We start from the raw sequence: 22549 nt of genomic DNA, 5'->3' as shown, positions 1-22549 counted from the left end.
ACGTCAGGGAACAGTCAAGCATGACTTTCCCAAGCCAGCTTTGGGGAGACTTGGGAAGTTGGTTTTATAGAGGCTTTCTTCAATATTCCCTATAGATCAGTTTCGGCCCATTAGGATCAACACTATGTTAGCATAATCAATCTGCTAAAAGGCACTCGGAGAAAATTACAATAAGAATGCCAAAAGAAATTTTGTACCGCACTGAGTTGATCTGCCCACAGACATAACCAGGCCTTTTTACTTCGAGGGTTGATATGTCTGTCTTTTGGGTTTATTCATTTTCTTTCAAGGTATTACCTCCTAGTATATCTGAAATTTTGATGATATAGGATGTTTGACTCTGAGCTCAGAATCTCTAAAAGTTATTGGTTAGTAAGGAAGCTTCCCCTCCTCCCAATACACACACCCAATTTCAATCCCTTTTCTGCAACTAAACATCTGTTTTCTTGTTCGTTCTTAGGATGGTCCAGATTCTGCCAGAGGAAACCGGACAAAGCAGGAGAGTGCATGGCTCTTCAGGCTGTGGTATAGCTTTGACCACAAGTATCCTTTTCAGTGGCTTCCCTGTATTTGTGAAACACCAATAATGAAGTTCTCTTGTTGTCCATGAATGAATTCTGATAAGTAAGGAAGACATGTGCTTGGTACAGGTATAGTCAGTCATCTCTTAGGCCAGAGGCAATGATCATTCAATCACAGGTAGTCCTGGTGAGCAGCACTCTGGCCAAGAGGAGTGTTTTATGTCATTAGGGTGGCTAACCCACAGGCTGATAGTCTCATGTGGCTCTTAAGAACGTTATGTCTGAGGGAAATAAGCCTGTGTAAATGAATTAGTTAAATTTACGCAATGAACCATGCTGTGGTCAGGAAGGGTAGTAAAACTTGGGTAGTTAATCCATGTGGGGAAGAGAATTCCTATTGGCCGAATGGAAGACAAGTCTGATCCATGTCTCAGCTGGACTACTTGCAGGCAGACTCTGTTCTAGTAGATTCACCTGTTCTCCAGTGGAAATTAAAATCCAGAAGTTAAACTTCCATAATTTAAGTTGACATAGTGATCAAATGGATAGGCAGTACAAAGTCAGGAAACTTTGAAAGTGTTAAAAAATTTTTTAAAGCCTAAGATCCATATAGAAAAGTACACAAATCTTGGGTGCTCAATGAATTTCACAAAGTAAACACTGAACACCAAGAAGGTAAAAAACCGGGGTGCCTGGGTGGCTCAGTGGGTTAAAGCCACTGCCTTCGGCTTGGGTCATGATCCCAGGGTCCTGGGATCGAGCCCTGCATCGGGCTCTCTGCTCAGCAGAGAGCCTGCTTCCTCCTCTCTCTCTGCCTGCCTCTCTGCCTACTTGTGATCACTCTGTCAAATAAATAAATAAAAATCTTTAAAAAAAATAAAGAAGGTAAAAAACCAAAGTCTTCAGTTCCCCACATGCCATAACCCAATTACCAACCCTTCTCTCTAGATGTAATCACACTCCTGACCTCTAGTAACACTTAATACTTTTCTCTGTTTTTTGAACTTTGTATGAATGGAACTACAGAATATATATATTTTAGCGTCTGGTTTATTTGGCTTGACATCTTTTGTGTGACTCTTCCATGTTGTCACGTGTAGCTTGAGTTGATCTGTTTTCATTGCTATATAGAATCTGGCTGTATGAATATACCATCATTTATTTATCATTGATTGTTGATGAACATGTAGATTGTTTCTAATTTGGAGCTAGTTTGAAAAATACTGTTATGAACATTTTTGTATATGTTTTTTGGTGCATCTGTACATACATTTTTGCTGGGAATATATCCAGGAGTGAAATTGCTGGGTCATAGGACATGCATAGGTTCAACATTAGGAGTTAGTGCCAAACAGTTTTACAAAAACGGTGGTACCACTTTACATACTCTCCTTTCATGTATGACAGTTCTAGTTGCTCTGCATCCTCACTGACCATTGGAGTTGTGAATTGTAGCCATTCTGTTGGGTTTGTGGTGGTGTTGTGTTGTGGTTTTAATTTGCATTTATCTGATGACTAATGAGGTTGAGCATCTTTCCATATATTTATTGGCCATTGGTGTGTTCCTTTATGAAGTACCTGTTCAAGTCTCTTGCCCATTTTTCTATTGGGTTGTCTGCCTTTCTCTTACTGTTTTTAAGTTTTCATTAGGTATTCTGGGTAGGAGTATTTTGCTAATTATATATGATCAAAATATCATCTCTCCTTGTGACATGCCTTTTCACTATTTTTTTAGTTTCAACATAATTTGCTACAGGTTTTTTTTCCAACATAATTTACTACAGGATTTTTTTTTTGCCTTTTCACTTTTAAATAGAATCTTTTGATAAACAAAAGGTCCTAACCCAATTTATTGATCTTTTCTGATCAGTAGTTTTTTTTATAAGCATATATTTTTATCCCCAGGGGTTATCAGTAGTTTTTATGTCTTCTTATAAAGATCTTTGTCTATGCCAAATTCATGAAGCCAGTTCCTGTTTATCTTCTAGAAACTTTATCGTTGATCTTCTGTACATCTATTTTTTTTTTTTACTGAATGATGGACATGGGCAATGAAAAAGTGTAGAGATCTTTGAGATGTTCTGGATGAGGCTTTTGTCCTTCAGAGCAGATTAGCTTATATCTGATCAGTGGCTAGGAACTGGGGGCATTAGCAATTTCAGATCACCATAACCCAATCAGAAATAAAGGTGACTTCAAGATGGGAGTCAGTTCCTGTGAGGATTAGTCTGTTTTCTGTTGGTCTTTTTTTCTAGGGTTCTAACATAGAGCCTATGGTGTTGGCATAGCCTTCCTCAGAAGGACAGCACTCCAGTTTTCATCACATTCAGTCTGTCTTTGTGGGTCTGCCAGATGCTCTGCTCAACTTCTCAGATACCTTTTGGGGAACTATGGCTCACCAAGTGCCAGGCTCACCTCTTGGGTTTCGTCCTCCAGATTCTGGCCCTTTTTGCTGCCTTGGCATCTTGTGCAATTAAGCAGACAATTTTGTTGTGTTTTACTTTGCTAAGCTTTTCTAGTTGTTCTCAGTGGAAATGATGGTTCAAATTACTTTATTTGCTATTAACTGAAATAGAACCCCCAGGGATTTTTAAAAGCCATATGTACTTTGTATACATTGTCATTTGGATGCATTATTCCCTGGGCTTGGAAAGGACATGGAGAAAATTGGAGAGAGTTCACAGAAGAGAGGCAAAATGCTAGTGATAAGTTGATTCTTATGGGCATTCAGTCCTCCACATCTATCCATTATTGATAGATTGTTCAGACACAAGATCAATAGGGAAACATTGGACTTGAACTACGTTTTAGACCAAATGGACCTAAAAGATCTATAGAACATTCCTTCCGACAGCAGCAGAATACACATTCTTCCCAAGTACACATGGAACAGTCCCAGGAAAGATCATATGTTAGGTGACAAAACACATCTTAGCAAATTTAAGAAGACTGAAATTACATCAAGGATCTTTTCCAACCACAGTGGTATGAAGCTAGGGAAACTGGAAAGTTCACAAATGTGTCGACAATAAACAGCACACTTCTGAACGATCAGTGGACCAATGGAAGAAATCGAAAGGGAATCAAAATATCTTGAGACAAATAAAAATGGAAAAACAGCATACCAAAACTTATGATGTGCAGTAAAAACAGTTCTAAGAAGGGATATAGTGATAAATGCCTCCTTTAAGAAGAGAAAAAGATCTCAAATGAACAACATAGCTATACCTCAAGGAACAGAAAAAGAACAAACTAAGCCAAAAGTTAGAAGGAGGAGAGAAATAACATACATCAGAGCAGAAATAAAATAGAGTCTAGAAAAACAATAGAAATGATCAATAAAACTGAGAGTTGTTTTATTGAAAAGATAAACAAAATTGACAAACCTTTAGTTAGAGTAAGGAAAAAAAGAGAGGACCGAGATAAATCAGAAATGGAAAAGGAGACATTACAAATGATACCATGCAAATACAAAGGGTCGTAAGAGACTGCTATGAAAAATTGTACACTAAAAATTGGATAACTTAGAAAAAAATGGATAAATTTGTAGAAACATGCAACTTACCAAGACTAAATGAAGAAGAAATAGAAAATCTGAATAGACCAGTAACAACAAGATATTGAATCATTTATCAAAAAACTCCCAACAAAGAAAATCCCAGGACTGAATGGCCTCACTGATGAATTCCACCCAACATTTAAGGAATTAATACCTTCTCAAACTCTTCCAAAAAATTGAAGAGGCAGGAATGCTCCCAGACTCTTTTTATGAGGCCTGCATTGCCCTAATATCAAAGTCCAAGGACACTACAAGAAAAGAAATTTACAAGCCAGTATCCCTGATGAGCATATACGTAAAAAACCTCAACAAAATATTAACAAACAGAATCCAGTGGCATATTAAAAGGATCATACACCATGATCAAGTGGGATTGATTCCTCAAATGTAACAGTGGTCCAAATCAATAAATGTGATATACACCACATTAACAAAGTAAAAATTATGTGATCATCTCAACAGATACAGAAAAAGCAAAGCAATTTTTTAGCGGGGGTAGGGGCAGAGGGAGAGAAGAGAATCTCCAGTAGATCCCTTGCTGAGTGTGGAGCCTGACGTGGGTCTTGATCTCAGGAGTCATAAAATTATGATCTGAGCTGAAACCAAGAGTCAGACACTTAACCTACTGAGCCACCCAGGCGCCCCTAAAGATGACATGACCTTATATATAGAAATCCCTAAAGACTCCACCAAAAAACTCTTTGAAAACTAATAAACTAGGTAAAGTCAGAGGATATAAAGTCAACATACAAAAACCTGTTGCATTTCCATATATTAACAAAGAACTATCCAAAACAGATATTAAGCAAACAGTCCCAGGGCACCTGGGTGGCTCAGTGGCTTAAACATCTGCCTTCAGCTCTGGTCATGATCCCAAGGTCCTGGGATCGAGCTCTGTGTCAGGCTCCCTGCTCTGCGGTAAGTCTGCTTCTTCCCTTCCCTCTGCCTCCTCCCCTACTGCTCATGCTCTGTCTGTCTCTCTCTCTCTCTCTTTAATAAATAAAACCTTAAAAAAGAAAACAATTCCATTATGATACCATCAAAAACAAATACTTAGGAATAAATGTAACCAAGTAGGTGAAGATCTACACACCGAAAACTAAAAAGCACTGATGAAAGAAGTTGAAGACACACAAATAAATGGAAAGATATCTGTGTTCATAGATTGGAAGAATTAATATTGTTGAAATTCCCATATTACCTAAAGCAATCTACAGATTGAGTACATGAGTACATCTCTGCCAAAATTCTAATGATGGGGTTTTTTTTTAAAGGTTTTATTTATTTGAGAGAGAGAAAGAGAGCACCCACAATGGGGGCGGGGGGACAGCAGGCCAGAGGGAGAGGGAGAAGCAGGCTCACGGAGCAGGGAGCTCAATGTGGGGCTCCAGCCCAGGGCCCTGGGATCATGACCTGTACTGAAGGCAGACACTTAATGACTGAGCCACCCAGGTGCCCCTAATGGTGTTTTTTTTTTTTTAATAAAATAAAAACAAAATCATAAAATTTGTATAGAACCACAAAATACCCTGAATAGCTAAAATTCCATGGAGCAAAAAGAACAGAGCTGGAGGCATCACACTTCCTGATTTCAAATTATATTACAACGGTATAGTAATCAAAATAGTACAGTATTAGCATTAAAACAGATACACAGACCAGTGGAACAGAATACGGAGCCCAAAAATATACCCTCACATATTCAATCAACTAATCTTCAGCTAAGGTGCTGAGAATACGTAATAGGGAAAGGACAGTCTCTTTAATAAACAGCTCCGGGAAAACTGGATATCCATTTGCAAAAAAATGAAATTGGAACCCATCTTACACCACTCACAAAAATCAACTCAAAATGGTTTAAAGACTTAAATGCAAGACCTGAAACCATAGAACTCCTGAAAGAAAACGTAGGGGAATGGTCCTGGCAATGAGTTTTTGGATTTGATACCAGAAATATAGGCAACAAAAGCAAAATAAACAAATGAGCCTACATCAAACTAAAAAATTTCTGCACAGAAAAGGAAACCGTCAGCAACATGGAATGACAACCTGGGGGATGGGAGAAAATATTTGTAAATCATATATTTGATAAGGGATTAATATCCAAATTATACGAGGAACTCCTACAACCCAATAACAAGAGCCCAAAGACCCCAATTAAAAAATAGGCAAAGGATCTGAGTAGACATTTTTTTCCAAAGAAGACATATACTTGGCCACCAAATACATGGAAAGTTGTTCAACATCACTAATCATCAGTGAAATGCAAATTGAAACCATAATGAGATCTCACCTAACATCTGTTAGGATGGCTGTTATCAAAATGTCAAAAGATAACAAGTGTTGGGAGGATGTGGAGAAAAGGAAACCCTTGTATGGTATTGATGGGATGTAAATTGATGCAGCCACTATGGAAAACAGTATGGAGCTTCCTCAAAAAAATTAAAAACAGAACTACCGTATGATCAGGCAGTCTCACCTATGGGTATATATCCAGAGGAGATAACATCACTATCTCAGAGGTATCTGCACTCCCATGTTCATAGCAGCATCATTCTCAGTGATGAAGATATGGAAACAGCTGAAGTATCCATCAGTGCACGAATGGATAAAGATGTGTGTGAGTCGGCATGTATATAGTGGAACATTATTCAGCCTTAAAGATGAAGGAAATTTGGCCATTTGGGACAACGTGGTGGAACCTGGAGGACATTAGGCTATGAAATAAGCCAGGCACAGAAAGAAAAATACTGCATGATCTTACTTATGGGTGGAATCTAGAAAAATCTAACTCATAGTAATAGAGCAAAGAGTGGTGGTTGCCAGGGGCTGGAGAGTGGAGGAAGTGGAGAGATGTTGGTCAAAGGAACAAACTTTCAGTTATAAGATGAAAAGTTCTGGAAACCTAATGTACAGCATGGTGAGTAGTTAATGATCTATACTAGAGATTTTCTAAGGGGGTAGATGTTAAAGTCTTCACACCAGATGCACAGAAAAATGGTAAGTATGTGAAGTGATGGATATGTTAATTAGCTTGATTGTGGTAATTGTTTTGCAATATATACCTGTCTAAACATCTCCTCGCCTTTAATACCTGTAGTTTTGTGTGAGTCATACTTTAGTGAAGCCAAATGCGGCCGAAATTGATTCTTTGAAGAGCAACAGGAGTGATCTCTAAAGTCTCTGAATGTAAAGCTTAGTGGCTAGGATTTCTGCTTGTTTAGTTTGGAGGAGAGAAACTAGGAACAGAAGCAGGCACAGAGTGTCTGAAGAAGTCGATGAGGAAGGGGCCCATGGTTCATTCTATAGCTCCACAGATGATCAAACAAGAAAACGTGGGCTTTGGCTGCATCAAAAGAGGGTTTCCCTGGATGGGAATGAGCCCCACAAGCCAGTAGGAGCAGGTGTGGTACCTCCTTCACTGAATAATCCTGACAATGGAATAGACCAGCTTGCAACGTAAGATGAGAGATTCAGCACGCACACCAGCTCCCTCCTTATTCCCGGAGCTCCTTGGAATCGCAGAAGAAATATTTTGGACTACTTGCAAGACCAAAGATAGACAGAATTGTAGCAGAGAAAACCATAGCCCAAGACCAAAGCGAGGCTCAGGCCAGTTTGTCTAGGTGATTTATTGAAGAATGTTTTTAGTAACAGCTCCAACAGGCATTTCCTGTGTCCACAGATCAACCGGTAGCTGTTAATTTTCTCTTCAAGCCATAGCTCTCTAAAGAAAGTAGAAATACTGCTTGGGAAGGGCTTGGTAGAGAAACAGATCTTGAGGCCACCAAAGATTTTTCTCCCTAGAGTAACCTCCCCTGCCACCCAACTTTGACATGGTCAGATTCCCCACCTGCTTGAGAAACTGAGGAAAGACATGGGGGACATGTCAAAGTAATGAATTCCTATATATCTACATGTATGTCTTAAATATATATGTGTGTGTGTGTGTAAACTCTCCACCCAACATGGGGCTCTAACTCTTTACCCTGAGATCAGGGGATATTTGTTCTACCAACTGAGCCAGACAGGCGTCCCCCCCAATATTTATTTTTTTAATTTTTCTGATAAAAGCCTTAGAGTTGAAAGGCTTTTCCAGTCACAATGTAAGAACAAGCTATTAGAAAAAGAAGCGAGCAAACAAGAAGAAACTCTTGGAAATTAATAAGGTTTCTGAAATGAACCCCAAAATGTAATGGATAGTTTAATTACATGGTGGAGACCAAACTGTCGATCTGGGAGATGAAGCTGAGGGAAAAAAAAATATATATGTGAGAATTCGAGCACAAAGTCAGAGATGTACGAGAGAAGAGTTTCAAGATCAAGAGGTCAGAGCCACATGGTCCAGAGTCCTTTAACAGAATCTAAAAGAAGGTAGAGATGGTGGAGGAAAAGAAGAACCAAAGAAATAATGGAAGAAAAAAAATCCCTTGGCTAAGGGAAGATTCTTGTCTCCAGAGTGGGGGGCCGGCTGGTGTGAGTGGCATGAATGGATACATTGGAGCATTCCATAACTAAGGAGGAAAAGCAGGACTCATGAGGCTTCCAAAGAGAAAGACTGGAAGCCTTTAAAGAGAAGAATCAGATGTGGCATTAGCAAAACCGAATGTTAGAATACCATCTAGCATTGTCAGAGTTCTAGGTTGAAAAGAAAAAGCCTGAGCCTAGAATTCTACCCCCAAACTGAATGGGGGGAAGGAAGGAGGGTGGCTTTCAGACATCCAAGAGTTGAGAAAGGTTAACGCTGTGCAGACTCTTTAAGAAAGGGGGAGAAAGCCAACAACAACATAAGAATCAAATAAAACCAAAATCAGATTCAACTAACGGGACAACATTGAAGAAGTAGTGATTGTTTTAAAACCCAGAAGTGAATGAGATCAAAATGAAATTAAAAGACAATCTTGTATTTCGCAAGACACTCAAAATGTTCTCTTCTCACTAACAAAGTTTAAATGACACTGTATTACATTTCCTTTACTGGTGTTCTAACCATGGGGCACCTGGGTGGCTCATTTGGTTAAGTGCCTGACTCTTTTTCTTTTTTTTTCTTTTTTAGGTGGGCTCCATGCCCAGCACGGGGCCTGAACTCACAACCCTGAAATCAAGACCTGAGCTGAGATGAAGAGTGAGATGCTTAACCGACTGAGCCACTCAGGCACCCCTAGTGTCTGGCTTTTGATCTCAGCTCAGGTCTTGATCTCAGTGTTGTGAGTTCAAGCCCCACATTGGGCTCCACACTAGGCATGGAGTCTACTTAAAAAAAAAAAAGAGTGCTGTAACCACTCTGCTTGGCTACAGTGAATAATATTTATATAATAATATTATTTCAAATGCTGTTTAGTGGCTTTTAACATTTAGACTCAGTCCATGGACAAAGTATAGAAGATTTACTTATCAATTATAAAATAGAATGTAAATGTTATATATATATAGATATATATACACCTATATATATCTATATATATATATACACCTATATATATCTATATATATATATCTGCTGTATAAAATTAATTATAATCAAAATTAGGAAAAACTTGAAGAGGCAGGAGTATAAATGAATTAAATGTACCATCCTTTGTAGGAGAGAGTTTAAAACCTCTGACTAAATTTTTTCAATCAAGAAATAGAAAAAACATATTCTAGTGGTGTACACACACACACAGAGTGGAACACTACTCAGCTATAAAAAAGAATGAAATCTTGCCATTTGTGACAAATGGGTAGATCTTGAAGTTATCGTGCTAGGTGAAATAAATCAGAGAAAAACAAATGCTACATTGATTTCACTTAAATATGGAGTCTAGAAAACAAAACAAACAAAAATCCAGATTCACAGATAGAACAGATTGGTGGCTGCCAGAGGGGAAGGAAGTTGGTGGAGTGAAATGGGTGAAGGGGATCAAGAAGTACAAACCTCTTCAGGCGCCTGAGTAGCTCAGTCAGTTAAGTGTCTGCCCTCCGGCTCAAGTCAGGATCCCAGGCTCCTCGGATCGAGCCTGTGTCGTGCTCCCTGCTCCGCAGCAAGTCTGCTTCTCCCTGTCCCTCTGTACTCCCCATTACACTCTCGCTCCCTCTCTCTCCAATAAATAAAATCTTAAAAAAGAAGTACAAACTTCCAGTTGCAAAATAAATACGTCAAAGGGATATAATGTACAGCATGGGGAATATAGTCAATAATATTGTATTTTGTATGATGACTATGGTGACAGATGGTAGCCACATTTATTGAGGTGATAATTTTGCAACAGATACAAAGGCCAAATCACCATATTATATACCTGAAACGAAAATAATACTTATGTCAGTTATACCTCAGTTTAAAAAAAATAAAAAAGGTCTTCGGTGAAGTCGTAATGGTAATTACCAGAAAAATTGGTGGGGATAGAGACTTGATATTTCATTTTGCCCTTCAAAGAATCTGCATATTTAAAAATCTATATGTAAATAGCTTTTTTCCCTCTTTTAAAGAAGTTGTTAGAGGGACTTTTATATTTGGGGACGTGAGAACTTGCCTTTGAACTACCCCAGGCAGGACACTGAAAGGTAGCCTTGGGGTTCCTGCGTGCGTCTCCATTATTCCTTCCACAGTCCAGCCCTGCTGTCAGCTTTGCAGCCGGACTCAAAGTAGTCGACAGGCCAGCAGAGGCCATTCCCAGAAACGTGGTTGGAGGGCAGCGGTCAGATGGGGCTGGTTTGGTTTCGTGAAAGGCTATAGCAGAGCCCACACCTCGTCCTTTTGGGAGTGACTCTCTCTGAGAAGGATCCCCCAGACCCTGGGGTGTAGACGACTAGGATGCCTCCTCGCCTTCCTGTGAGTTCTCTCGGTCATTCCTACCATGGCCATGGCCGTGGCCATGTGAGTCTCTGCCTTCTCCAGAGTGCTGGGGCTGTGGATACCAGAAACAGCCCAGGCACTGTCATGAGATGACGCGTGCTTCGTGGGGCTTCCCACAGGGGCTCACATGTTTGGTGGCACAGATGTCCACGGACTGACCAACCCGGAGCTCTTGGGACATTCAGCCATGTCTAGAGACACTTTTGTTGTCACACCTGGGAGAGGGGTCGTAGTAGGTAGAGGCCAGGGGTGCGGCCTGGTGTTCTACAGGGCGGGGCAGTCCCCTAGTGTCCAGGTGGAGAAGCTGATAATCTGTCTCCTGTTTCCAAGGCATGAGCTGGTTGTGTCCAAAGCTGGAATGCTGATTGAAACCAAAATTCTCATTCAACATAACAAGCAAGTGAGAAGGATGCTCGAATGAACCTCAGATATTCTTATTGCCTGAGAAGTGGGAACTGCCAACCCGAGAGTTACCAGTGAACACTTCGGGCTGACAGAGGATGGTTTAATCTTTGATTCAGACTATTGTAGACCCCAAGGATTTTCTGTAGCGTACTGGTTAAATGGGGCATTTAACCAGGAGGGTGGGGAGAGGCCTTTTGTGGGTAGATGTCTGGATGGTTTACTCTGGGGGATTTCTAAACACGTTGTGTGGAGTGTGGGTCTTCTCTGCAGACATTTTTTCCTTAATTCTCTTTTTAAAGTTACCTGAAGCCCATCCTCACACACAGCGGCCCCCCACTGACCACCACGCTCCCAGCCTGGTGTGGCCTGCTTGCTCGGTGTCTGACCAGTCCCCAGGTGTATGACGTAAGTACAACACGTGAGGCAGGTTTTCCTGCTCGCTGTCCCCGGGGAGTGTTTTCTCCAAAAAGAGGAAATCTCTTGCGTCCAGATCCACTGGTTTTGCTTCTCTGAATAAGATGATTAGAAATGGCTGACTTATGTTGATCTGTTTTGCACAGTAACAGAGAAATCTTCTACCTGGGCCATGGGGTCCCGTCACATCACAGCCATGGTGTAGTAGAAAGAGTACTCCATCTGGAATCAGAGCAACTAGATTTGAAGCCAAGCCCTGAGGCCATTTAAGTATTCTGTGCCTTGGTTTTCCTATCCATAAAGTGGGCCCAGTTGCACAAGCTGGCTGTGAGATTAAAGGCTAAGATACAGAAAAACACTGTGAACCACAAAGTCTTTAGCAGATGTGAGGATTCTTTTTTGTGTATGCTTTATTTACATTGATGTGGTTAGGTCCTTTCCGTTTTCAGTTTCAGACTTAGCACAGTACAAAAAGAATATCCACACTGGTGGACATCTGAGCTCTGGGGCTGACTTGTGAGCTCTTCCTGTGGGTTGCTGGGCAGAGGGGTGGGGAGGGCAAGCAGCTCTCCACATAAAAGGACTAGAGGAGAGAGGAGAGGCCCTTTTTCCTCTCTACTCTGCCTCCCCAATCATCTGGTCACGAACACAACCATTCTGCTCTAGGAGAGAAGGACTCCTCAAATTTGTGTAGAGCTTTACAGCTCACAAAGGCCAAGTTTATTCTCTTGGCCATACTGTAAGTAAGCTGCTACTACAGGGTTACAGAAGAAGAAAGTGCCTAGGTCCCAGGATTAGTAATTGGCCACCCTAGTGCAGGTTTCAGAGAATTTGTAAATAACCTGCAATTGACTTGATTGGCGTTGAGAAAGCAGAATGCAAAGCTCAGATCTGAGAGAGAAGGCCCCTAACCAGGTCGGTTCTAATGGGGCGGGGCAGCGGGCTTGGGAATGATCGTTGGCATTCGGGTGCTACAGAGGGTCAGGGGGCATAGCTGGGTGGTGGGGGGCGCTGGGGTCCGTGTGCTAAGGAGCAGCCTCCTCAGAGACGGGGCAACTTGGTCAAGAAGCAAGAATCCCCCATACTGCCCCTGCTGCTTGGGGCTGGGGTCCCGAGCAGGGTCTCAGCTGCACACACAGTGAGGCTTGCTATTGTCGAAAGTGGGAGCATAGAGTCTTTGAAAAATTAATTGAGGAAGTCCAAGGTGAGAGAGGGGAAGGGCCCCCTCTGGAGTTTGGAGCCCAGTGAGGGTCTCGGGCTGGGCTGCTCTCGCGTGGCTGTTTGACACACTGTAGTCCTCACCTGTCACCTACAGAGCGTTGGTACTTTTGGTTTCATCGGGTGGTGTTGAAGATGTCCCTCATTCCCTATTTGCACTTACTCGAAACCACTCAGGTTGAATATCCACCTAGGAAACAGGGTTCTGCTGTTCATGATGTTGACCGCTGATGGTTTAAAATAGGCACGATCCTGCAACACAAGTGTTTGCAGGGTTCTTCGACAGCATTCTCATGGCAGCCTGCAGTAGACAGCTGGTTGCATGATTATACAGACCTCCAGCTTAACATCTAGAATTCAAGGAAGTAGACTGCTTTCATCACCCGCGCATCACATTCATTAAAGCTCTGATTTGGAAATCCCTCTCCACTGGGTTTTACAATGTCCTTATTTTGGGTACTCTTTGTCCAGGCTTGTGAGTTTCGTAATGGAGTGGGTCAACAGCCAATCTTGCTTTCTCCTGTCGGTGAATCTAAGCCTGGCTTCCCACTGCCAGGGGTCAGCGTGGGGCCACACAGGGGCTGGTGTCTGGGGGCAGGGGTGCTTGGCTGGGGCTGCGGTAGGGGGCGAGGCTGCATCTATGGCATTTCCCTCAGTACTGTTGCTTCACATTCCTCTCTGTCCTCGAAAGAGTAAAATGCTGCGTGCCAGGAGAGGCTCCCCCTGAAAATGGAGAGCCAAGAGCCTCGGCTGCGGTATTTTGACAGAGATGAATGAAAATATTACTTAGCACTCACAGGCATGGGAGGAATGGAACATGCTAAAACAGGGAGTGTGAGCTCATTTCTTGTTAGGAAGACTATGGCAGGACAGATGGAGCTTTGGGACTTTCTAAACCCTAATGGTGAGGAGGAATATGGGGAGTTTGGAGTGAGTTTTGGGAGTACGTTCTGCCCGAGTAGAGGATTCTTACTCGGTTGCACATTTGCACTCTACCTCATTCCGTGAGCATTTGGGGCTGCGAGCAAGAAGAGTCGCGCGTGCTTGCCTGTCAAAGCCGAAGCATTGATTTTAGTGGAGTCACGCTGTGGAGCGTGGAGAAGTCGACATCACTGGGGTGCAATGCGGAAAGCAGGCTTGTGCTTGTCACCAGCGAGCACACGCAGACAGGCTGGGCCTGGAGGAGGGGGCCGGCACTCCTGGGGGCGGAATGCATTAACCAGGTGCTCCTCTAGTTCCTGCTGTGGCTTCTGCGCCTCAGGGAAGGGCACCAAGAAGGGTGGGGGAGTGCAGGCTTGCCGGGGAGAATGTGCCCGTCGCCTTGGGCAGCATGACTGGTGGGGGAGCGTCTTGGGGAGGGGGGCGGGAGGCTGTCGGGGATGCCGGTCCCATGTCCTGCATCCAGGACACCTTGTGGCTGAAACAATGCAGGGGCTCCAGATGCCCTTTGAAGAACAGTTGGGAACTAGGAGAGCGAGAACAGTTTAGCCAAAGCATTCCAGAACTGTGTTTGACAGATGTGCCATGGGGGCAGCAGGGGACCGAAGCACCCCTCTTTTTGCTGGTGAAACCCATTAGAGGGTGAAGGATTGTGTCCGACCCGGCGCCGCTTCCCGAGCCCTCCCCATGGGCTGGGAGTTCGAGAGGCAGCCATCTGTCTCCCGCCCAGTCTGGCGTCCTGATCTGCTCTGCAGCAACAGCGGCTCAGCATCAGCTGCTGGCGGGGCCGCTTCCGGACCCATCCTCTCTGGGGGCCGAGCCAGTCTGGAGGCCTCAGAAATCCCACCCCTGCTTCCTATCAGCTGGACCACTTGGGGTTAATTCCATAGGTTCTCTTAGCTCCGGTCTCCTTGGTGACAGGAGTGTTCCTGCCCTTCCCAGGCAGGGAGGGGTAAGGATTGGAGGAGAGCTCAAGTGGCCTCCCTGGCAGGCCTGAAATACGTGCTCAAGAAAATGCTCCTTCCCTCTCCACGCCTCACTGCATCCATCAGAGGGCCTCCTGTCGGGGCTGGAAGGGTGTGGGCTGCAAGGAAGGGGTTCTTCTATGGGGACTGGAAAACAATCCTAGTTGGGCTCTGTCTCAGCCCCTCAGTGGCTAAGACAAAGAGTAGTTCAGATGCAAACCAGGTGCATTTAGGGTGGTTTGTGTGGGGCGGGAAGCCCCCTCAGGAGACCTGTCCAGAGAAGGGAGGGACCTCCAAACCTCTTTGCACCTTTGCCCAGTGACTTTCCTCCTCCTTTTCTTGTGGGTTGGGAAGCTGAAGGCCCAGGCTGGCCTCCCTTTCTTTCCTTTTGGTACTAACCCTGAGCTGTCAGGCATTTAAAAATCGGAAGTGTTTCCTGAGCTTCAAAGCCCTGGTTCGGGCAATGGTGCCCTCCCTTGAATAGCACTCAACAGTTGGCATCCAGTAGCCACACCAGAGGCTCAAGGCAGGCAAGTTTCACAAGCCCCAGTTTTCAGAAGAGTGGTTGAGGTTGAGGTTGGCTCCAACCCGAGCAGAGATCAGTCTCCCATTTGCTGTTTTCATTCGTTGCACTTTTCAGAACCAAGAGCCGCTGAGAGAGGAAGACTCAGATTTCATCCTGACCGAGGGTGACCTCACCTTGACGTACGGGGACAGCACAGTGACTGCAAATGGCTCCTCGGGCTCCCACACGGCCTCTACGAGCCTCGAGGGCAGTCGGAGAACCAAGAGCAGCTCAGAGGAGGTACTGGATCGAGCCCTGGGAATAGGAGACCAGCCGGTGTCCAGTCGGGGCACACGCCTAGTGTTCCCCCTGGAGGATAATGCGTGATTGCCCCCCCCCACCCCCAGGCTGCAGCGATGGGGCAGCCCACCCGTGCGGTGAGGATGGCTGCAAGCCCAGGCTTGTCTGAGCCAGGGCACTGACTCAGTGGAACTAATGCTTCTGTTTTATTGAGGTCTGAAGCTCTCTTAACATTTAAAATTTAACCCAAGATGCAGACAGTGGGGCTTAAGTGTGTCTACATCAAGACAAATGCAGACCCATTCCCACTTTCTCACATAGTAGTGTGCTGTTCCGAGTCAAACAAATAGCATGCTTTAACGGTCCAACTCATTCACCTGCGGAATCCGAGCCAGGCGCAGCAGGTGTGGGGAGGCCTCCCAGGAGAGGCTTCGGGTCCGTACACAGCAGCGCAAGCTGAGCTGGCTGCAGGAGTAGCCAGGCAGGGTGAGAGCAGGCTGGAAGAACGGTCCCGAAGGAAGGCCACCGAGACCGGACCTCCAAAGGTCATGGGAAGCCAGTGGTCAATGGGACAGAGCTCAGGAGGAAGCAGTCAGTGCGGCAGCCCTAGCACGGATGGCTGTGGGACTGTGAACTCATGTCAGGCTTCTGGACTTTTTGTGCTACCTGGGTTTCCTGTAGATGGAAAAGATCGGAACTCTATCCGTGAACATTTCAACATGGGGAAAGAATTGGAATTCCTTCTCTGGAAATCTCTAGGAAGAAGTAGCTACTGAAATGTTGAAAACCAAAGGCAAAATTGTGTCATACTGTTGGGTTTTTGGAATTAATCCGAGGACAGAAGAAACTGTTTAGAGGCTGATGAACGAAAATCGGTCACTTCTTCAGGGCCACCACTGAGGTGACTACTGTGGGGTTTAGGAATAACACCAAAATGTGTGCGATGCTTCTCTGGGGACGAGAGAGCAGCAAGGAGCCTAGGAGGCAATAAGCTAGTCTTCAGAGTTGGGGCAGGAGGAACACACTGTGAGAAAAGTTGACCATAAAAGACAAGATGCTGTTCTAAAGACAGAGTAGAAGTCCAAACTTTGAGCTACTGAATGCATGGAATGTCAGTGGCCAGGAGAAGATTGAGAGGCAAGTCAATGGAAAATTGAGCATCGTTCAGTCCAGTGGACACTTAGTCTGCTTTAAGGTTAGGAATCTAGATGTCTTAACACCGAGTGCCATGTAGAGAAGGGTCGTCTTCTTGGTATCTGGGGAGGCTTGTACCAGCTTAAATGTGTGAGTATGATTTGAAATCTAAGTGTTTAGTTTTGGTTCTTTGTGGGTGAGCTGTTCTGCGTGGTAACTAAAATACTGAGAGAGCTCTTGGAAACCAAGTTTGAGATTTTCCCTGGGTCTCTATGCTTCAGTGCTGGTCTCTTAGAAAGAAAATTCAGAAAGAAAATCTTAGAAAGAAAATCCAGTCTCTTTAAAAAAAAAATGCTTTCATAAAATGTGGCCATTTTTCTTATTGTGGCAGACAAAATGGCGGCCCAGTCAAGTACACCCATAATGAAACCAGCCATTTAATCTTCTTAACTCACATTTTTAATGGTTAATATTTAGATAAGACATTACTGCTTTGCTTTTTTAATTGATTTGTGCAAAACAGGCAAAAATTACTAAGTTGAGCCATATGAAATTGCCGATATCGACCCATTTTTCAAAGTCAGAAGTGGCAATTTCATATGGTTCGATATAATAGAATTAAATGATTTTTATTCCCCTCCTTCCTTTCTATGTACCTTACAGTCCATTTTGGTTTTCTCATGGGCCTCCATGGGCTTTGTAAGCTTAAAAAACGAGCTAAACCACCTAACTAAACCCGTAAGGCTCCAAAGTACCCAGGCTAGTGAAGGATTTGAGAAAACCTCTGCATCAGAGCCAGAGAAACAGGTTTTTTCCAGAGCCGCTGGAGGTCATCTGTGTCGTGGGGTCGGAGTGTAGGGAGAAGCTCCCAGGCTTGGCTTGTGTGCCCAAACCCAGCACAGGTTTTATTCAGTAGTTATCTCAGTAATGACCAGTCATGCCTATAAACTTGGAAGGTGAGGAGGCTTTCCTGTGTGTTATTTGTGGAGGTGGAGAGAGAAGCTGGTCTGCTCTTTGGATGGGTCTTATAAAAAGCCTTGCTTGCCTCTTACGTTGCTTACTTATTTTATTTTGGAGGGAAGAAGCTACCAGAAAAACCCTGATAAGGTTCTTGAAAAGAGCCAACCAGGTAGAACCCCCTCTTTGTTCATTCAAGTCAAGGCTTTGTTGTCATTCTGGTTTTCCAGGAAGCTTTCAGCAAATCAATAAGAAATTGCCCTCATAAGGAAAGAAGGTAACTAGAGTTCTCCAGCCTAGTTCTAAGTCAATCTGTAGATTGTTGTGTTTCCCCCAAAAAAGGTCTTATAGTCTTGAATGCAAACGTTTATTTGGACCTACTATAAGTAAATGGAGATTTGCCAAGATCAAAATTTTGCTAGGGTTATAGTTATTTGGTTGGATTTTTTATTCAGTGGATTAGAGTAAGTCAATGACCTGTGGCCCTAACTTTTGTTTGCAAGATGTGGAGAATAATCCTGACCTTATCAGGGGTCCCGGAAAAGGAGCCTGTTCATCAAAATGCTTCCAGCTTCTAGAAGCTTTATGCCTATGCCAAGAGGAGAAGAGTGGGTGCCACAAAGCCCCAAAACCATCTAGCTCAAGACTGACTCTCTGCTGCCAGTCTGGCATAAATCAGATTGAAACTGCTGAGTGCATCCAGTTTAACCTCTTATAAGTATATTTTTTCTGGGTTGGGGGTGGTGGTGACAATTCCACAGAGCTGAGTGTCCTAGAGCACAGGTTCTCAACCCTGGCTGCACATGCAGAATTATCTGGCTAGTTTTTTGTTTGTTTTTTTGTTTTTTTAAGTATCAGTACAAAGGCCCTGTGCTCAGAGATTCATAGCCAGCAGGCTTGGAGAGAGCCTGGCTTCCGTGCTTAGTGTAGATCTTCAGGGGTTCTCCTGGGAAGCCAGGCTTGAGAGCCTTTTAGTCCAGAACTTGCCATGGCACCTGTTTGGAACCTTGAAGAATGGTCTAGCAGAGTGAGTTTCCTCTTGTTGCTAGTCCTCTGGAACAAACCGAGCATCGAACAATTAATATAGCCCAGACAGGTGCAAAGGGATTTTGTGCACATGGTCTGTGCCGAACTCCTGAGTGCACTCCGTGACGCACAACCCTAAATGTCACCTTTGAACACCTTAGTGCAGGGAAAGGAGTGATGGGGGACTTGAGTGGATGGACTGGGTGGGTGGGGGTGGTTAAAAACCTGTCGTCTTTGCCCCCTTCCATGGTAAGAAGGGTTCGGTCTTCACAGAGTAGCTAGCGGGTGTGAAGGCTTTGGAGAAGTCATCTCTTCAGTATAGCCTGCGATTACTCGGAGTCCCCTTTGCAGTCCAGTCAGCTTGCTTTCTTGTCACACCTGGCTTATCCCCAGGCCCAAATCCCTGCTGGACTCCTCAGCAGAGGCGTGGGCCCGTTTCATGCGCAGAGTGAGGGCGGCGGGGTGAGAGGAAGCTCAGGACCGCTTGGAAGTCACGAGGCTGTGGTGTTGGCCGACTCCTGTCCGGGCCGGCAGACAGGCGCTGTGCACTCCAGCCGTGCGTGGTCGTACTCGCTTTGGGGACTAGAGGAGACCTGAACTTTGTCTCCCGGAGAAGGAAATCTGCCCTTGAAATGAGGCTGCCATGCTGGAGGAGGGCAGATGCGATCACATGGCCTCTGCCCATCCCTGGAGCGGCTGAACCAGCCCCCACGCCCTGCAGCCCCAAACCCTCACTGCGACATCAAATGTCTCATCAGGCAAACAGCAAGGAGCTTTCAGGTTGTGCTGTGCTCTCTAGACCAGAGGACATTGTGGTTGGGGGGACAAATGAAGTCTCTTAAAAAAATGCAAGAAACGTTCTCTCAGCTGGCCATGAGCATTTCAGTCGAGGGCGATTTCCTTTCAAAGTAGAGGGGCTGTTTCATGACACACACATTCACAACCCCCACCCCCAGTTCTCTCGCTCCTCCTCTGTGTCTGCTGGGGAAGTCAAGGTCATATTAAGGTGTCAGATACTTTAATATGAACAGAACAGTTTCCAAATGTAGAAACACCACTGATGCCCTGAGGGGAGACAGACTGGCAGGCAGGGCCGCTGAGCGGTTCAACAGAGGGGAGACTCAACCCCTCGGGCCCCGAGCTTGGTACCCATCGTGAGTTCTGAGAGGTGTCTCGGCATGCTGCTTTCCCCATCTGTTGTAAGAGGTCATCCGGAACGAGGGTTTCTGGAAAGCCAGCTTGCTGATTCAATAAGTGCGTGACTTCTCACCCGCAAGGGAAATGGGGAACTTGAGGAGTTTCATGCAGGCCTCTTGATGCTGATTCTGTGGATGAGCTCGTGTAGGAGGGAGTCTGTCACGTGCGTTAAAGGGACACTGCTGAGCTCCCGTCCCTTCTGTTGGTCTCTGTTCAAGTGTCAGATGCGGTTCTCTGCTACAGTAGCGCTGAAGGAAATCTAATGGCCAAGAGTTAGAAACAACCCATCCGAATGCTGCTTTCACTCTGGTACCCTGAAGGGCCCTTCCGCCTTTCTAAAACCCAATAAGGACAATATACAGAGGAACACTCCAGAAAGCTTTGCTAGTCTCTAACTAGGAAAAGCAAGTGGGCTCTTTGACAATCTTTTCAAAACCAAACCTAGGAATCAGCCCCTTTTCCCAGTTTCAGTGCTCCTAAGTAGGGCTTTTGTTTTGTTTTTAAGCTAACAGACATGTCTCGCCGCCCAGTGCGAGCAGAACTCGTGAAGAGCAAAACCAGTTTTGGATGTTCGTTGTATTTTTGTAAGGCAGAGTAGAGCCAGGGCCCACATGGAACACCCAGGCAGCCAGTTGTCTGCCACATGAGTCTGGGAGAAGAGAAGGCAGGCCCGCCTGTCTGGCCAGATTTTGAAAAGCCCTGAAACGCACGGGGAGCCCCTTGAGAGAGGCCACCTTCTCTTTAGGATGGCCGCCTTTGAAATAAGGGTTAACGGAATTGCCACAGGTCAGGGTCAGCGGTCGGGGGCCTGTGGATGTGGGAGGAACTCAGACTGAAGGGGCCTTGTACATGGGAAGAGGAACTCTAGCTGTGCTGTTGACAGCATGGAAAGCAGGTAAGGCCCCAGGGCAACTGGGTGACCGTCCCACCACTTGGACATCTGGGTGGGCTTTGGGGAAGTGGAGGAGTGATTTCCGGGTGTGGCGGTGTTACGTCTGTGGATTTGGAATTTATCCCTGAAATCACTTGTTCAAAGAGCAACTTCCCAGCAGAAGCCCCTCCTCCTAGGTTGTTTTTTTGATTTTTTACATAAACTACATCTGGTCCTTCTCACTTAGGAAGTTTCACTCTGTCCCATAAAATGATTACATGGTAATGCCACCAAGATTCATGTAAAAGGTGAAAAGCAATTTTTAAAAAGAGGATAGGATGAATTTAACATGGGATATGACCTTCTGGGGAACTTTTTTATAGAGAGTTTACATGTGTAATTGGGGAGAATTTTGTCTTCTATTTCACCAGTAGCAAACCGGTGGTTTTTATAAAATTAACATTATAGTATGCTATATAAACATGTTATATGAAATAAAAGTATGCTGAACTGTGAAAAAGTAAAGACTTGGAGTTATCGGCAACCTTTATGTGCACTAAGGCAAACCCGCAGTTAGGCCCCCAAAGTGCTACCCTTCCCTACCATTTTACTTTGTTTGCCTTTGTGTGTATGTTTAGATTGATACTGTAAAGCTAGCTATATGTTTTCCTGCCCTTGACTGACATTTAACACATTTTTCTCAAAGCTTTTTTTTTTTTTTTTTTTTTTTTTTTTTACAAAACTCAAAATAAAAAGATCAACTGGCTGAGCTCATCTTCTTTTGCATTTTAAAAGTATGGCGTGATCCTTAAGTCTGTTTCTTGGCCTCATGTGGGGGGCGAGTTCTTTTCTGGGTGGAAGCTATTCCTCTCCAGGTCCCCTAAACCCAGGATTGACAAATTAAGGCTAGCTAGACCCTCTGGACCAAATCGCCCCCCCCCATTTTTGTAAATAAAATTTTATTGGAATACACTAGGCTCCTTCATTTGCGTAATGTCTGTGACAGCTTTCATGCAGAAAGCTGCATGTGACAGGAGTGAGCAGGGATTTGTGCATTAAGCCTGGACCGTTTACTATCTGACTTCCTATAGCAGAGGATTTTGCCAACCCCTGATTTAGGTGCTTGTAAATCTTGAGTTTTAAAATAGGGTCTAAAATTCACTGCAGCAGACTTCTGAGATGATTTAAATGTGCCTAAAGAAACACTTTAAATCTGGTCTGTGTTGTGACTTCTCCTGGGCTACAACAGTCGTAAACAGACTCTGAGTGTTGGATAACTGCTAAGATCCCGGAACTCAATACAGCTTCCTTGATAGTCTTCATGAATTCCTTTGTATGTTCACTAGCTTTTCCCCTAAACACACAACTGAACTTCATCAAAAAACCCGCATCCTAGCAAAACAAAACAAGTCTTGTCGTTAACATTGACTCCGGAGTCATTTCATGGTAGAATTATGAAACCACCAGACAGAAAAAACTTGCAAGAGAAAATCTGTCAGCTCACGAGGGTTCTCCCACCAAAGGGAGAGAAAGTCCTTTTTAAAAAAAAATTTTTTTTATTTATTTGACAGAGAGAGAGATCACAAATAGGCAGAGAGGCAGGCAGAGAAGGTGAGGGGAAGCAGGCTCCCCGCTGAGCAGAGAGCCCGATGCGGGGCTTGATCCCAGGACACTATGATCATGACCTGAGCTGTTGGCAG

The 22549-nt window shown here is 44.4% G+C and overlaps 1 protein-coding gene across 1 annotated transcript in view; it reads left to right on the top strand.

Moving 5' to 3' along the window:
• The window catches only part of SLC9A7 (solute carrier family 9 member A7), a 138133-nt gene extending 116515 nt beyond the window's left edge, over positions 1 to 21618 (top strand). Inside the window, exons 15-17 of the mRNA XM_059158749.1 lie at positions 461 to 543; positions 11623 to 11728; positions 15500 to 21618. Of these exons, the coding sequence (XP_059014732.1) occupies positions 461 to 543; positions 11623 to 11728; positions 15500 to 15751 (441 nt within the window). The 3' untranslated portion in view covers positions 15752 to 21618. The remainder of the gene's footprint in view (positions 1 to 460; positions 544 to 11622; positions 11729 to 15499) is intronic.
• The last annotated feature ends 931 nt before the right edge of the window (positions 21619 to 22549 follow it).

The sequence above is a fragment of the Mustela lutreola genome, chromosome X, assembly GCF_030435805.1.
Source record: "Mustela lutreola isolate mMusLut2 chromosome X, mMusLut2.pri, whole genome shotgun sequence".
Lineage (NCBI taxonomy): Eukaryota > Metazoa > Chordata > Mammalia > Carnivora > Mustelidae > Mustela > Mustela lutreola.
This window is presented reverse-complemented; position numbering and strand designations above follow the sequence as displayed.